Source organism: Perca fluviatilis, chromosome 6 (assembly GCF_010015445.1).
Source record: "Perca fluviatilis chromosome 6, GENO_Pfluv_1.0, whole genome shotgun sequence".
Lineage (NCBI taxonomy): Eukaryota > Metazoa > Chordata > Actinopteri > Perciformes > Percidae > Perca > Perca fluviatilis.
The window spans coordinates 37,536,693-37,550,566 of record NC_053117.1 but is presented as its reverse complement, the minus strand read 5'-3'; the positions used below and the strand labels follow the sequence as shown (position 1 = coordinate 37,550,566).

The 13,874-nt window shown below is 39.9% G+C and overlaps 1 protein-coding gene and 1 pseudogene across 1 annotated transcript; both read left to right on the top strand.

The window, feature by feature from the left end:
- The first annotated feature begins 3,321 nt into the window (after positions 1 to 3,321).
- Positions 3,322 to 4,655, top strand: LOC120561223 (annotated as a pseudogene).
- Positions 4,656 to 8,964: 4,309 nt separating this feature from the next.
- LOC120561222 (beta-microseminoprotein-like) lies at positions 8,965 to 11,383 on the top strand. Its single transcript, XM_039804252.1, is given in 5 exon segments — positions 8,965 to 9,007; positions 9,010 to 9,029; positions 9,956 to 10,037; positions 10,134 to 10,239; positions 11,082 to 11,383. Coding segments are annotated over 5 exon segments (366 nt in total). The 5' UTR covers positions 8,965 to 8,979; the 3' UTR covers positions 11,212 to 11,383.
- Positions 11,384 to 13,874: the final 2,491 nt, after the last annotated feature.

Sequence of the window (13,874 nt, the reverse complement as noted above, 5' to 3'; positions counted from 1 at the left end):
AACAGCCCTGAGGAGAGCCAGTGGAAGAGGAGCACTGTCCTGACAGAGAGCCATTCACCCTAACCCTCTGAGACCTAAATGTTAAACAATCTACAATCCAGCCGACAAAATTTACATCAAGATTAAAATAGGTACGCAGTTTCCAAGCTAAAATATGTGGCTGGATAGTATTAAAAGTTAAAAATCCATAAATAAAAGTCTGGCATGAGACCTTCCAGGTGCTTGTACAGAAAGTTAAGTAAAGTGATTGAGGCATCTTCTACCCCCATCCCTGCCCTATATGCAAACTGCATGGGATCCAGAGTCCCCTCCACCATAATAGGTATCAGTTCCCTTTTGATCAGCCTTTCAAATGACTTCATGACTAGTGAAGTTAGTGCCACTGGTCTGAGGTCATTTAGCACCTTAGGGGTTCTGCTTTTAGCCACCGGAACAACAATGTACTCCTTCCATTATATCTTACCATTATATCGTTATATCTGGACCATTCTCTGCTCCAGATATAACCTTAATATATTACAGAATACCTCACAAAGCTGTTCTGAACAGTGCTTATGCAATCTTCCTGTAATAGAATCAGGTACCCATGTTCTTATTTATCTTTACTCTCTGAAACTCTGCCTTAACATCATGAGCATCAAACATCTGGCTCGGCTTTGTGGAAGAGGAAGACTCTTTGCATATTTCTTTAAGTTGCTCTGTGAGTATCAAATCTTAAATAAAAGGAGTTAAGAGCTTCAGCTAAATCTTTGTTGCTATCACAGCCTGCAATACTAACTGGCTTGTTTTCAGTATTATTATGCTGGCCCGTTATTTTCCTCATTCCTTGCCACGCTGCCTTCAAATTGTTGCTGCTTAAATTTTCCTCTAGCTTATTTTGATATTGTAACTTGGCCCTCTTAATTTGCAGTCTGACCTCTCTCCTTGCTTCCTTTTTTCTGTCTCATCACCTTTAAGAAAGGCCTGTTGTTTTCTGTTCAACGCATTTTTCAGAGATTTAGTGACCCATGGCTTGTTATTAGGGTACAGTATCCTCACAAAATGTAACGTAACTGCATACAGTGTCAGTGAGTTCATTAATATCTTTAGCTGAGTCCTCAAACACAGTCCAATCAGTATAATCAAAGCCTCCCTGTAATTTAGAAACAGCCTCTTCATTCCAGACCTTGATTTCTTTTGTCTTCACCTTCTCCCTCTTGAGCGTTGGCTTGTACACAGGGGTGAGATAGATGATGCTGTGGTCAGACGAACCTAATGGGGTCTAGAATAAGCTTTATATCCTCCTTTTATAGAACCATAACACAAGTCCAGAATCTTATTTTTTTAGTTGGGCAGACGACGTACTGGTAAAGATTTAGGGATTTGCTCAGTTTACAATTATTAAAATCCCCCATTACCAAGCAAAGGGGCATCATGGGAGAGGGACTGGAGTCTTTGTGTCACTCTGTAGACAGTGTCAGCAGCAATTTGTGCATTTGCTTCTGGGTGTATATACACAACAGTCACAAACAACTGGGGGAACTCTCTGGGGTGATAAAATGGACGGACAGAGACAGACAATAGTTTGATGTCAGATGTGCATATGGACTCCCTGATTGTAACGTTATTACACCACTGCTGATTTATATATAAATAAATCTTTCCCGTGGCATTCACATCCCTGTCCAGACAGGCGCTCCAAAGCCGCTGGTTGTCATTTCCGGGTCTGAGTCTGTAGGCGTGAGCCATGTCTCACTGAAGGCCATAATGCAAGCATCTCTGTACTCGTGTAAATAGTGTTTGCCTGTAACTCGTTAGTCTTGTTCCTGAGTGACTGAACATTTGCGAGGATCATAGAGGGGAGTGGGATGCAGGGACGGACTGGGACTAAAAAACAGCCCTGGACTTTCTCCTAAATAGGCCCATCATCCGGCCATTCGCCCCTAGCCGTGCGCGACAGACACTAGCCAGGATGTCCTGAGACTATGCCACGATAATGTAGCCTATCAGACAAGGTATTCACAGCAAGTAACATCTCAAAACCGCCTTCAAATACAAACAAAAAATTTACAATATCATTACATCTGCATTGAAAATAAAATAAAAATAATGAAATGTCACTGGCTGCAGAAACCCCAAATTACACAAACTTGTAATTATAAAACAGTACAGAGTATTACTGACAACACCTTCAGAGATAAAGTAGGCTACTTGCTGTACCTGAACATATGGGGTTAGATATATTGTAGGCCTAAACCAAAACCACACAGAGATTTCTTTTTGGTTTAAAGTGGTACCAATGCATGCATGATGTTTTCCCATTTAATTCAATACCATAGTCTTCATCCTAGCAGCAAAAGTGAGCTCACTACAACCTCTCATATACAACCAAGTGAACGCATTTAATGTTTCAAATTAACCGAACAGAAATTATTAAACATTTTAATGCCTTAGTGCTGTTAAGTTTGACAGCACTAAGGCACGATACTTTTCATAATCATGATGCACACCCATGTTGATAGCTGACTATGCAATTCGCTAAGATAGAGATAAGGCAGCCTATTATAATGTTCCTGGCTCTTACCAGTACCTCTTGCTGATGTGAAATTAACTCTGCTGTCTCTCTTTTTACACGTAGCATATGAGTGATCGTATTAGCGCCCCCTGCTGTTGGCTGTTAATATGGCTTTAGATTTTTTTGGTGTCTGGACTTTTCCCAAACGCACAGATAGTCAATCCGTCCCTGGCGGGATGCGCTGCAGTTTCTGACATTTTAATCTCATACGGACGCGTCCTCTTTTCCTTTGTCTCCTCATTTTAGCAAAGTTTTTACAATCCCATTCATGAGACTTGTGCTTAGCGATCTCCGCATTTACATCATGAATAAATGAGCGGATCCATATGCACGTGCACTCAGTTTGGATCGTTCCATTGCATCAGAAACTCAAGAGAATATTGCCTTAGTGGGTGGCGTGGTTGAGGTTAGAGACTCTGTGCGTGATAGATCCATAATACCACCACTATGTAACATATATCCATGACTGCTTACATAAACCGTTGTAGAAAGTCTGGAAAATATATGACAAAAAGCACCACTTTAACACAGAAACCACTCAGCCAAAAGCACACCTGCTCCAGGTAACAACATGAGCAGCACCCCCTTCACCAAAGGCTCTCTATATACCAACTTAGCCAAACCAAATAACACACACAGGGAAAACCAAAATGGACATAATTGCAACTAATACAAATAAACCCAACATAAACCTAAATCCCCCCACCAGCATGGTAGCCGATGGTACAGCCTAATTGGCAGGCCATAGTATATAACAGTCCTTCATGATGGGCCACACCTTTTCTACACCGGGAAAGACCTCACCACCAGCATGGTAACAAAGACAGAAAATAATGATTAATATAACAGAAAACCTTACAATGTAGAATAGAGTGCACTCCATTTAAACCATGTAAAGCTAAAGGAAATAAACGTGGATTATGAATTAACCAGACAAGGAGAATTAATCTGGAAACTGGGGTACACATCTGGATTCAGTATGCCGAGATCAAATGTTAAAACTGTGAGGTTTGTTTTGTCCTTCGCGTGAAGAAATACTTTGCTCTGGCTGTGCTGCTATGTGCTCTGGCGTCACTGTCAAACGCTCAATGCTTCCAAAAGGCCATGAAACCAGGTAAAAGAAAAAGAAAAAACCTCACAAACCCAGAGATACAGTAGGCTATATTTGTCACATTTTGACATATTCACCACTTTTTCTTTCTACCCATAGGCGTGACTCATTGTTACGACGATGTGGATCAGATGTGGCATGCTGTGGGATCTTCATGGAGAAACCGTGGATGTATGGACTGTAACTGCGGTGGCTGCTGTGCTGCGTGAGTACAAAACATTTCGGTTTTGCTATGAGAACACTTTAATTAGGGCCCGAGCACCGACGACGTCGGCGAAGGCCCTATAGAAACTGAAGGAATTATTCTTTTTCTGATTATTTTTATGAATGAATCTCATTTGAGGGCCTAAACATACTAAAAAAACTCACCAAAATTGTCAGTCGCATCAGGCCTGGTGAACATTTATGTATTTTAAAGGTTTTGTGAAGAAGCCCCCTAACAGTTTTCAAAGTTTAAGTCCCCTCCTTTAACTTTCACATAGACTAATGAAAATTGGTACACACATGTATCATGGTGAGAAGTACAAAAAAGCCTCTTGGACCCACTCCCTAAACTCAACAGGAAGTCCGCCATCTTGAATTAACTGTACCAAATTAGTGGTTTTTTGCCATTTCCACGTGTCGTACTTTTTAATTCATGTCTGTATCTACATATACTGTTACCTGTGTGTTTACTGTGTATTTGCAGGTATTCAACCCCCAGACTTTTCCCTGATGACTGCGTGTCAGTTTTTGACTCACACGCTTGTGAATACATAGTGCACAAGAAGGACGACCCATCCGTATTATGTCCAATTTATGGAGCAGTATAGGAAGTGATGGCTGTTGGGAAGGTCTGCAGTATTTTCTTGGCCGAGAGAGAAAGATGGAGGTGGGATCCCTCACTGGCTTCTCACCGGGAAACACTGCCTGTTGGGTTGGTTGTAACACACGACCAGACAGGAAGCATAGCTGCTGAAAATGGAAAATAAAATCTCAAATGTAAATTTCTTCATGATTCACTCTTTTTTTTTTTTTTTTTTGCCTAAATTTCTTTGAGAAAGAAGAGAATCTCTAGTACACAAAAACACAAACAACTCCACCAATTCTGCACTTGAAGTTCAGCACACTCTTCCTGATGGATTTTATTTTGGGTATGAAAAAAACACAATAGACATAAAAACATGTATGCTTAGTCAACCCCAGGGGTTACATGGAAGGGTAACTCAACACTTATTTCACTTATTTACCTCGGTGTTAAGACAATACGTCAGCAGACGGACACACGTAAAACACATCACATTGATAACCTCAATCTAAACAGTGCTTTATCTTACATAATTCAAATGATACAAACATAAGTCAAAATGACCTCCTTCTAAACTAAACACCCCTCTACTCTGACTCCTTTTGTAGAGTTGGAGATCAATCCATATGTAAATGCCAGCTTTATTTGAAGAGTCACTTCAGGTCAGGTATGGTCTATATACATGATGTCCACTTCCGGGATTCCTCCGATGCCGCCATCTATTCAGTTTCCTTCCTCTTTCTTTGTGTTGGCGTTGTAACCTCCGGTGGATTTCTGAGGACTATGGTTAACTGCTCCTCAGATCTCTGCAGGGTAAATCCAGACTGCTAGCTAGACTATCTGTCCAATCTGAGTTTTCTGTTGCACGACTTAAACAACTTTTGAACGTACATGTTCCACCAAAACAAGTTCCCTCCCAGGCTGTTTTGCAGAGAGCTTAGCGCCGCCCAAGACGACTGCGATTGGTTTAAAGAAATGGCAATAAATCGGAGGTTTTTCTCCCATCTTGGAATGCAGTGTGATCTTGCCAGAACTTTCTCCCCAGCGCTGTGTAGGAAGGTCTGTTAATGCGAGACTAGCTCAGGTAAAATAAGTTATCCCAGATTATTCTGCCAGAATGTCCAAGGGCACCAAAATATTGGGAGATTTTCACTCCAAAAAATGTCATAAGTAGACATTACTCTGAGGAACTTTTTCAAATCTTAAAATTAACCTGAACATTTAAAAAAAAAAAAAAGTTACTTTTACACTGCATGTTCGTTCTTAAAATAAACTGTGTGGTGCAACCTGGACACATGTTCAGTGATGAACCCAGGGTCATCAGGTGTTTCGGATCTTAATATGAGACACACTCACCTAGGCGACCCAGTCGGGGGTGATCAACTTGTGTCCAGGTAGCGAATTCAGCCACGTGTCACCACTCTTTATCCAAAGCCACCAGGAAGCCTTTTCAGCAGCTTCTAAGCTCTTCCTGATGGCTTGTTCCAGTATTTTTTTAGTTGTATTAAGACAAATACAAACGGTGGTGAGTGACCTCTTCCCGTAAGCTGACCACCCCTCCCCTCCCCTTATTTAATTCCAAAGGTCCTTGCAGCAGACACTGTTTAAAAGACAAAGTCCTTCATTAAACATATAGGATACTTTAACCTCTTAGCTAAACACAATTCAGTTCGGACGGAAATCTGACTGCCACTATGGTGAGTTTTAAGATGGTTGAGTTATGAATTGTTTGTTGGGAGCTGAATTTGTGTTTTGACTGGATAAAGTAATGCCAATCATGGGGAGTTGTTATACAAACTGATGTTTACTAGTGGATAAAAGTAATACAAATTGATTTGGACTCATTTTATGGTCCCACATCATATGGTTGTCAAAACGGCAACACTTTACACAATGATTCATCTGTGTTTTTATTAATATTGTGTCTGACAACATTATGGAAAGGATTTCTAAGGAAGTCAACCTTTCTGTTAAAGATAAGATGTTTTTTTTAAAGGTCCCATGACATGGTGGTTTTTGGATGCTTTTATATAGGCCTTAGTGGTCCCCTAATACTGTATCTGAAGTCTCTTTTGTATAGACCTTAGTGGTCCCCTAATACTGTATCTGAAGTCTCTTTTGTATAGACCTTAGTGGTCCCCTAATACTGTATCTGAAGTCTCTTTCCCAAAATTCAGCCTTGGTGCAGAATTACAGTCACTAGAGCCAGTCCCACAATGAGCTTTCCTTAGGATGTGACATTTCTGTGTCTGTAGCTATTGAGGAGGAGAGGGGGGCAAGGTGGAGGGTGGGGGTGTGGCCTTGACCAACTGCCACTTTGCTCGTTTGAATGCCATGATGTCTCTCTCTCATGGGGGGCCAAATTCTCTGGGCGAAGTGCAGAGAAAGGGGAGGTAACCTTGCTCCTTATGACCTCATAAGGAGAAGATTCCAGATCGGCCCATCTGAGCTTTCATTTTCTCAAAGGCAGAGCAGGATACCCAGGGCTCGGTTTACACCTATCGCCATTTCTAGCCACTGGGGGACCATAGGCAGGCTGGGGGAACGCATATTAATGTCAAAAAACCCTTTAACCTCCCTGGCTTGTTTGTGAAGAGATTGTAGACTCAACGATGCGCAGAACATTATGTTTTCAAAAACTTTATTCATAAAAAATGACAATAAAAGCACATACAAATACACAATATTCAAAAACAAGCCTGGATCATGGACTCCCTCTATAATGCACTAAACCTTAAAATAATAATTAAAATGTTCTTGTCTGTCAGACATTTTCACTCCAAAATAGTTACGTAAAAGTAGACATTACTCCGAGGAACTTTGTCAGATCTTAAAATGATCCTAAACTATTACCAAAATGATTTTTACATTGCATGTTCTAGTGCTTTTATTTGCTAAGACCATAAACTGTAAACATGATAATATTTAAAGTCTAGGTTAAGACAAATACAAACAGTGGTGAGTGACCTCTTCCCGTAAGCTGACCACCCCTCCCCTTATCTAATTCCAAAGGTCCCTGCAGCAGACACTGTTTAAAAGACAGAGCCCTTCATTAAACATACAGGATACTTTAACCTCTTACCTAAACACAATTCAGTTCGGACGGAAATTTGACTGCCACTATGGTGAGTTTTAAGATGGTTGAGTTATGAATTGTTTGTTGGGAGCTGAATTTGTGTTTTGACTGGATAAAGTAATGCCAATCATGGGGAGTTGTTATACAAACTGATGTTTACTAGTGGATAAAAGTAATACAAATTGATTTGGACTCATTTTATGGATCTCATGTCATGGTTGTCAAAACGGCAAAACTTTACACAATGATTCATCTGTTTTAGAGCAGAAAGTGATCAATCGTTTTTTTCAGCCAAGGACCTTTTTAAAAGATACCGAATATACCAGCGGCCCACTCATATGTCCCTTGGAATAATTTGTAGTTAATTTATAAATGTATGCAGTCTTTGTTATGTGAAAGAACAGCACAAGAGAAATATTAAAAATATATTAAACATGATATTAAACATATTTGCATATTATATGTTATAGATTTTTTAATTTTTTTATTTTCATGTTCCTTTCTTGCAGAGATAGAGGGCAGTACAAAAGAGATCAATACAGCAAAAAGTACAATGCAAACAGCATTAACAATGACACTCCATCAACCCCCCTTTAAACAGTAAACTATAACATAATAGTAATAGTAGTGGTGGTAAGTATTAAATTAATTTGAAAAAAGAAAAGGAAAAAAAAAGAGAAATAAAATAAGTTAACAAAATAAATCATAAAAATGATATTAGTTGTCAGTTCCAGAGATGAACATGCTATGTACACACGTTATGTTCAAACGCTAAAGTATTAACCTTAATAAGGCTACAGTGCACCTGGCTGAGTAGGGTCTCAAACGTGAGTAAGCTTAAGTAAGCATGGGCATCGTCTCTGAGAGAAGGTCTATTTAAAAAGGTTACAAAATCTCCCCAGCATCAAAAAGAAATGGCTTCTTCTTGATGTTAAACATGATCTTTTCTGAAGGTATGTATGATGACAGCTCTTGGAGCCACATGGATAACCCAGGGGGCTCCTCACTTTTCCAGCGAATGGCTATACATTTATTAGCTGCATTAAGGGCTAGTCTGACAAAGCGTGTGAAGCCCCTCAAGTCTATTGGCAAAACGGAGTTGTCCCCCAGCAGTGTCAGAGTGTTATAGATTTGTTAGATAAGAAAGTAACCCATTAACTACTTCAGATCTAAAAATCTAAATAATATTCATTGAACTATGAAGCCTTTTGTAAAAAAAAGAATTAATCCAGAAACTGGGATACATGAACTCAACAAACTGACCTCCTTGAATGAGACAAAAGGGGACATATATATCAACTTGGCCAAACCAAATTACACACACGGTGAAAACCCAAATGGACATAAGTGCAACTAATACAAATAAACCCAACCTAAACCTAAATCTCCCCTCCAGCATGGTAGCCGATGGTACGGCCCAATTGGCAGGCCATAGTATATAACAGTCCTTCATGATTGGCCACTTCTTTTCTGCACCGGGAAAGACCTCACCACCAGCATGGTAACATAGACAAAAAATAATGATTAATATAACAGACAACCTTAAAGCGCCCATATTATGCTCATTTTCAGGTTCATAACTGCATTTTAAGGTTGTACCAGAATAGGTTTATATGGTTTAATTTCCAAAAAACACCATATTGTTGTTGTACTGCACAGCTCTCTCTCACTGCTGCAGATCCTCTTTTCACCTGGTTTCTGTTTTAGCTACAGAGTGAGACCTCTTTCCATCTTCTTCTTCTGTACTATCTTTGATTGCACTCGCACATGCTCAGTAGCTCAGATGTAGATCATGTCAGCTAGCTAACTCTAGAGACCGTAAAAGAGAGCCTGTCTCTCCAACTTTGGTCAGTTACAAGGCAGGATTAGCTGTGAGACTTCTAAATGAGAGCACACATGTAAGTAGTTCTTTTGTAGATTATGGTGAACTTGTGTGTGTTGTAGCAGTGCTTTGCTATTGAGAACGACGTAGCATGCTAGCGTTAGCATTAGCGTTAGCATGCTAATGCTAACGGTTAGCATGCTAACGAGCTAACGGTTGTGGTTAGCCAGCTCATTTTGGACTGTGACGTCACAGTCCGAGCCGATTTTGAACAGCTCACTAGGAGACTGAAGGTAGGACACATTCAGAAACCGTATCTCACTCAAAACAGCATGGATGGATTTTTTTCAAAGTTTGTATGTGTGTGGAAGCACCAGAGACACAAAAGAACACCCCAAATCCCAGAAAAAGTGATTTATTTATTTAAAAAACTTTAAAATGTAGAATAGAGTGCACTCCATTTAAACCATGTAAAGGAAATAAACGTGGATTATGAATTAAACGGAGTGTGAATTCATCTGAAAAACTGGGGTACACATCTGGATTCAGAATGCCGAGATCAAATGTTAAAACTGATGTTTGTTTCTGTCCCCCCCCCCGTGAAGAAATACTTGGCTCTGGCTGTGCTGCTATGTGCTCTGGTGTCACTGTCAAACGCGTATTGCTTCCAAAAGGCCATGAAACCAGGTAAAAGAAAAAACCTCACAAACACCGAGATACAGTAGGCTGTATTTATGTCCCTTACATTTTGAAATATTCACCACTTTTTCTTTCCACCCAAAGGCGTGACCCATTGTCAGGACGATGTGGATCAGACGTGGCATGCTATGGGATCTTCATGGAGAAACAGTGGATGTATGGATTGTGACTGCGGTGGCTGCTGTTCTGCGTGAGTACAAAACATTTTAATTAGGGGCCGAGCACCTTCTTTTTCTTTTTATGAATGAATCGCATTATTGAGGTCTTTAACATACTAAAAAAACGTACCAAAATTGTCAGTCGCATCAGGCCTGGTGAACATTTATGTATTTTAAGGGTTTTGTGAAAGGCGCGCAAAAATGGCTCACTAGCGCCCCCTAAAAGTTTTCAAAGTTTAAGCCCCCTCCTTAAAGGTGCTCTAAGCGATGCCACGCGTTTTTTTAGGCTACAGCATTTTTTGTCCCATACAGCAAACTTCTCCTCACTATCCACGAGCTGCCGGTCCCCTGAACACACTGTAAAAAAACACTGTCTCTGTAGACAGCCCAGGGTCCACACACGCCAACAAAAACAAAGTGGCCAACCTGCACCACCAAACATAACAAACCGTGTTCCAGTGTTCAGCCAATAACGGACAAGAAGGATTTGGGGTGGGGGATGGGGGGGTTAGTTCGCTGAAGCACGGAAGGGAGGGGGAGGGGAAGGGGAAGGGGACGGGATGAGGAGGGAGGGAGGGGCGAGCTAGTCTCGTTTTCTTTGAAAATACTTTGAACGTCAACAAGAATAACGTCTCCCAAAATCGCTTAGAGCACCTTTAACTTTCACGTAGACTGTGACAATGAAAATTGGTACATATGTGTCATGGTGAGAAGTACAAAAAAGCCTCTTGGACCCACTCCCTAAACTCAACAGGAATTGAATTAACTGTACCAAATTAGTGCGTTTTTTTTTGCCATTTCCACGTGTCGTACTTTTTTATTCATGTCTGTATCTACATATACTGTTAACTGTGTGTTTACTGTGTATTTGCAGGTATTCAACCCCCAAACATTTCCCTGATGACTGCGTGTCAGTTTTTGACTCTCATGCTTGTGAATACATAGTGCACAAGAAGGACGACCCATCGGTATTATGTCCAATTTATGGATCAGTAGGGAAGTGATGGCTGTTGGGAAGGTCTGCAGTATTTTCTTGGCTGAGAGAGAAAGATGGAGGTGGGATCCCTCACTGGCTTCTCACCGGGAAACACTGCCTGTTGGGTTGGTTGTAACACACGACCAAACAGGAAGCACAGCTGCTGAAAATTGAAAATAAAATCTAAAAAAAAATGTAAATTTCTTCATGATTCACTCCTTTTTTGCCTAATTTTGTTTGTTTGAGAAAGAAGAGAATCTCAAGTACACAAACTACTCCCCCAATTCTGCACTTGAAGTTCAGCACACTCTTCATGATGGATTTTATTTTGGGTATGAAAAAAACACAATAGACTTAAAAACATGTATGCTTAGTCAACCCCAGGGGTTACATGGAAGGGTAACTCAACACTTATTTCACTTATTTACCTCGGTGTTAAGACAATACGTCAGCAGACGGACACGCGTAAAACACATCACATTGATAACATCAATCTAAACAGTGCTTTATCTTGCATAATAATTCAAATGATACAAACATGTCAAGATTCCACCCTTTGCTTTTTTATTAATAAGGGAACAAATTCCACTAATTAACCCTGACAAAGCACACCGGTGTAGGTAAAACCATTTCAGGTGACTACCTCATGAAGCTCATTGAGAGAACACCAAGGGTTTGCAGAGTTACCAAAAAAAGCAAAGGGTGGCTACTTTGAAGAATCTAAAATATAAGACATGTTTTCACAATATAAGACACTATTTAAAAAAGACAAAGTCCTTCATTAAACATACAGGATACTTTAACCTCTTACCTAAACACAATCAATTCGGACAGAAATCTGACTGCCACTATGGTGAGTTTTAAGATGGTTGAGTTATGAATTGTTTGTTGGGAGCTGAATTTGTGTTTTGACTGGATAAAGTAATGCCAATCATGGGGAGTTGTTATACAAACTGATGTTTACTAGTGAATAAAAGTAATAAAAATTGATTTGGACTCATTTTACGGATATCATGTCATGGTTGTCAAATACTTTACAGAATGATTCATCTCTGTTTTATAGCAGCTCAATCGATTTTTTTTTCAGCCAAGGACCTTTTAAAAGATAGAGAATATACCAGGGGCCGACTCATATGTCCCTTACAATAATTTGAAGTAGTTCATTTATACATTTATACAGTCTTTGTTATGTGAAAGAACAGCATAAGAGAAATATTAGAAATATATTCAACATATTTGCAGAGTGTTATAGATTTGTTAGACAAGAAAGTAATCCAAGAACTACTTTATATTAAAAATCTAAATATTTGTTGAACTATGAAGCCTTTTGTAAAAAAAAAAACAGAAAAAAGAATTAACCTGGAAACTGGGATACATACTGTATCTGGATTCAGGATACCGAGATCAAATGTTAAAACTGTGATGTTTTTTTCCGTTTTTTTTTCCCCCCGTGAAGAAATACTTGGCTCTGGCTATGCTGCTATGTGCTCTGGCGTCACTGTCAAGCGCTCAATGCTACTATACGCTCCTGAAACCAGGTAAAAGAAAAAGAAAAAAAACCTCACAAACACAGAGATACAGTAGGCTATATTTATGTCACTTACATTTTGAAATATTCACCACTTTTTCTTTCCACCAATAGGCGTGACCCATTGTCAGGACGATGTGGATCAGACGTGGCATGCTGTGGGATCTAGATGGAGAAACAGTAGATGTATGGACTGTGACTGCGGTCGCTGTTGTGCTGGGTGAGTACAAAACATATCTGTTTTTTTTTTTTTAGAACATCTTAATTAGGGGCCGAACACCGACGACGTCGACAAAGGCCCTGTAGAAACTGAAGGAATTATTCTTTTTCGTATTCTTTTTATTGTTATGAATGAATCACATTTTTGAGGGCCTAAACATACTAAAAAACTCACCAAAATGATCAGTCGCATCAGGCCTGGTGAACATTTATATATTTTAAAGGGGTGATAAAATGATTATATAGGGTATTTCACACTGTTCCTTAAGGTCTCCTAATAGGGTATGTAACATTGGTTGGGCTGAAAATGGCCCAATTGCTATTTTATGGGCCCTTAACTACCCTGTGAATATGGCCCTATTTGTAACAAGAGCTTTTCTTCCAAATATGGTATGCTCATGAATATTTAGATGAGCTGCGCGCTGATTGGTTGAGCGAACCACATACACATGCATTGGAGACGAGACATTTGCTATTTCGTTATTAAATTCACTTCTGAGACTTTTTTTATGTGAGAAATCAACTATATAAAGCTCAAATATGGGCCGCTTTATGAAAATTGATGGCTAATTGCAAATTTGGTAAGACGTGTCCGACTTCAAGAGCTCCACATAGTCTGATGAGAAAGCCTGGGCTCCATACCCAGGGCAAAGTCACCGTTTCTGGGTTATTGGACTACCGGGGCTCGGGGCTCCGCGGAGCTGGCCTGCTACCGGCATAACTATAGTATATTTACAGTTTGAATTTCGTCACACCACTTATATTACAGCTTCCCCAAGGTCTTACAAAGCTAACACTTGTGTTCGATTTCAATTTAATGCATTTTTGTGAATATGAGGGGTTTCGTTAGCTGCTAGTGTCCCTTCAATCCTATGGGTAAAGATTGCGGCGGCTAGCTAGCTACACTTTCGGCATAACTATAGTATATTTCCACTTTGAATTTC